Source organism: Cucumis melo, chromosome 9 (genome assembly GCF_025177605.1).
Source record: "Cucumis melo cultivar AY chromosome 9, USDA_Cmelo_AY_1.0, whole genome shotgun sequence".
NCBI lineage: Eukaryota > Viridiplantae > Streptophyta > Magnoliopsida > Cucurbitales > Cucurbitaceae > Cucumis > Cucumis melo.
This window is the reverse complement of record NC_066865.1, coordinates 22,070,615-22,074,034: the sequence shown is the minus strand read 5'-3', so window position 1 is coordinate 22,074,034 and position 3,420 is coordinate 22,070,615. Positions and strand designations below refer to the sequence as shown.

At 27.6% G+C, this 3,420-nt stretch overlaps 1 protein-coding gene across 2 annotated transcripts; it reads right to left on the bottom strand.

Annotated features, from left to right (window-relative positions):
- Positions 1-1,326: 1,326 nt before the first annotated feature.
- On the bottom strand, positions 1,327-2,540 carry LOC103482576 (actin-depolymerizing factor 7). 2 transcript variants are annotated; one of them, XM_008438801.3, is made up of 3 exons: positions 2,409-2,540; positions 1,864-2,123; positions 1,327-1,763 (listed from the first exon to the last, which is right to left on the bottom strand). In XM_008438801.3, the coding sequence occupies exons 1-3, from the start codon at positions 2,409-2,411 to the stop codon at positions 1,613-1,615; spliced, it is 414 nt and encodes a 137-aa protein (XP_008437023.1). In that variant the 5' UTR covers positions 2,412-2,540; the 3' UTR covers positions 1,327-1,612. The 2 variants fall into 2 exon arrangements, with proteins under 2 accessions (XP_008437023.1, XP_050945772.1); XM_051089815.1 differs by lacking the exon at positions 2,409-2,540 and adding an exon at positions 2,276-2,351.
- Positions 2,541-3,420: the final 880 nt, after the last annotated feature.

Here is a 3,420-nt window from a genome sequence, read left to right as displayed (position 1 = left end):
AAAAGTATATCTTATAATTAACAATCTTTTAACGTGACATTTCTAAATTACTTTCAAACAAATTAATTATAAAAGATGAATAAAACTTAACTTGATCCTGCCATATAAACCATAAAATTCACTAGAAAAATGGGAAGAAAAATGCAACAAGCTAATAAGCTAGACCATAATATTAATCCAAACTTATATAAATCAAACCCCATCTATATATTTCCAAACAAAACGAAATTTTGTTAGTTGATATATATATATATATATATATATATATATATATCTAACTTGTTTGTCAATATGAGTTTTGTTTAAAGATAGTTGTAATGATTTCTCGTGAAAAAGTTGGAGGTTCAATCTCGACCTTCCCCACAATTATTGTGAAAAAAGATATATCAACTTTGCTTGTGTTTTAGACAAATAATTGACTTGTTTATCTTTTCAATGTGAAATTCTCAACCTATTTAAAGCAAGATATTGCATCTCAAAACCCGTTCACAATTGAAGTAGTCTATTATCTATCTTATAAAGAATGTGAGGTCTTATTGTCTTTTCAACATCGATAAACCTTCAACGTAGTGCTTATTTTGGTTTCACCTTGTTTTATTTGGAATTTTCTTTACTAGGTGTGAAGTGGAAGAATTGAACATCTACCTCCAAAGATAACAATACAAAGACCCGAATGCTTTTTATTAGGTCTAGAATTGCATCTATCTTATAAAGAATCTTTTTACGAGTTGCAAATGTTTTTTCATTTTCTTAAGAAATGTTTTTTACACTCATAAAAATCTATAAATTCATTTTGTTGGTTTAATCTAATAGATTTTAAATTTTATGTCTTCTACCTATATGAAATGTAGGTTTTTCATTTAGATTTTAATATTGTGTAAAATCATAAATCAAGTATTTATAAATATTAAAAAAATTAATAGTTCACCCTTTAGTTGTACCTTGGTATCAATTTTACTATGAAGTTTATATTTCATCAAATTAACCAATAGATTTAGTTAAATATTCCATTCTCTATCTTTGATTAAGGTGATCATGCGAATACATTTGTTAATAAAATTAAACTACGGTAACGCTTTAATGAAATGTAAACATCGTTACGTTAAAAATTAGTACACATACATATCTGTTTAATATATAAACATGTATCATTTTGAATTGGTAATTATTCTACAATTTAATTCATTTAACACGTGAAATGGAAGATTTTAGTTCAATTAAACTCTATTTTAATCGTATATAAAAATTTCTAAATCGATCGCTACATTACATAAACAAGAACGCTTTGTCGATGGTTGATTGTTTCATAACACAATTACTACAAAGTACAAAAAATCACGAAAGATTAATATAATTAAGAACTTTCCAAATACATTGGGCATGTGAAATGCTACACGTACACAATTGAGTAAAAAAAAGAAGAAGAAGAAGAAAGAGAAAGAAAATTACAAAAGCTTCTTTCTATATAAAATGTGTAGCTTTGTTGAGATGAACAAAAAAGAACACATTTTAATATAATTTAGAGGGAATTAATAAAGAATAATTGATTAGATTAGATTAGATTATATTATATTTGTTGTGTGTGCATTATTATTGAATAAAATTAATCTAATTAAAATGCACGTGCCTTGACAATGTCAAAGCTCATCTCACTTGGATCCGTTGCTTGCAACTCAAATTGAATTCCATCTAATTCTCTTTTGAATCTATCCTTCGAGCTTGCATACACCATTTTACTTCTCACCTTTGATATGTCCGGTGACCTATATATATGTTTCTCAAACAACATGCATACCACCATTTAGATCAACATCGACATATAAACTATATTGGATTGGATTGGATTCGAGAGTAATTACGTACCATGCAATGAAGAAGATCTTGCTCTTCTGACAATTCTCATCAGTAATGAAGTCAAAATCGAACACAGCGTAGCGGCACTCATCTGCAGGGAGAGATCCAGTGAAATCCTCATATGTTTCGTCTGGTCTTCCCAATTTCTCTACAACAACTTCTTGTTGTTCAATCTTGAAAATGATGAATCTGTAGTTTCTCTTTGCTTTTAGTTCCAAAAACTTCAATTTACATTCATCTCGCACAGCCATTCCAGACGCTGCGTTCGCCTATAGTAATCAACATGAATTATAAACAAAACAATTAACGTTAACAAGTGAATTATACGTTATATTTTATAATAATCAATCACTGATCATTGAACTACGTGAATAAACATAATATAAAAGGTAAGACATTTGATACTGGATAAAAGACAAACAATGAAATCACATAGAAACGACGACTATAACACGTGATCTTCCAAAAGGGTTGAAACTAAAAGGAATCGAAATGGTTATGAAAGTCGAGTTTGAGATTACTGGAAAGCTGAGAGATGAGAAACAATAACATACCATTGTTTAATTTGTTGAGGAGTAAGGAGAAAGAAATTAGGGTTAATTGTTAGTATGGGAAAAGGGAAAGGGAAGAAGAAAGAGAGAAATAGAGGAGAAAAAAGAGAATGGAGAAGAGAGATCCTTAATTTTTGGAATGAAATGAGAGGTGAGAAGAAGAAAGTGGTTTAGGGAAACAAAAACAAAGGTTGAGAATTGTCTAAAATGGCTCTCATCCAATCCATTATTTCCACAAATATTATTTATCTCATTAATTCCAATACATTTTCCACATTAAGCTTTTATCCATTTCAATTTATCCTATTTTCACTCATCAAACCCCTAATTTTCACTTTCTAATTTCCATCTGTCCCTCAACAAAAAGTTAACAAAGTTTGAATCCTATTTTGGTTTCAAATTTTTTAAAAATATTCAACTTTCTTAAAATATTTATTTTACTTTTGTTAACTTTTTTATAAATGAAAATTTGAAATTAAATACATTGAGGAAGATAAAGGAGTAAAATACCAACAATCAATATACCAAAATAGTAAACGATCAAAAATCTTTAACGAATGAAAACGATATTGATGGAGTTCTCTTCTAAAAAGTCTTTAATTTTGCCATACCGATCCTTTAACAAAGTTTTGATAATTGAAATCAAAATAAGTATTTTTAAAAATTTTGAACAAATTAAATATATTTTTTATATATATATAGTTTTAGGGACCAAAATAGAATAATATTCAAAATTTAGGGACAAAAGTAAAATTTAAAGCCTTGACATAATAAATCCTTAATGGTGTGTTTATTAAACTAATACATATTACATCCTACTAATGACATTTGGCTCTGATGAAGAGTGAAGTGCCAACTTATGTACATTAAGTGAATGTTTGTTTCATACTATTTTTTTCAATGAATTATGATGGAGACTATTTTTGTAGAATCATTTTTCTGACTAAATATTAAATTAGGGAATATGTTTAGCTGTTTTTGTTGAAATTTCATTATTAAATATAATTAAATTAAA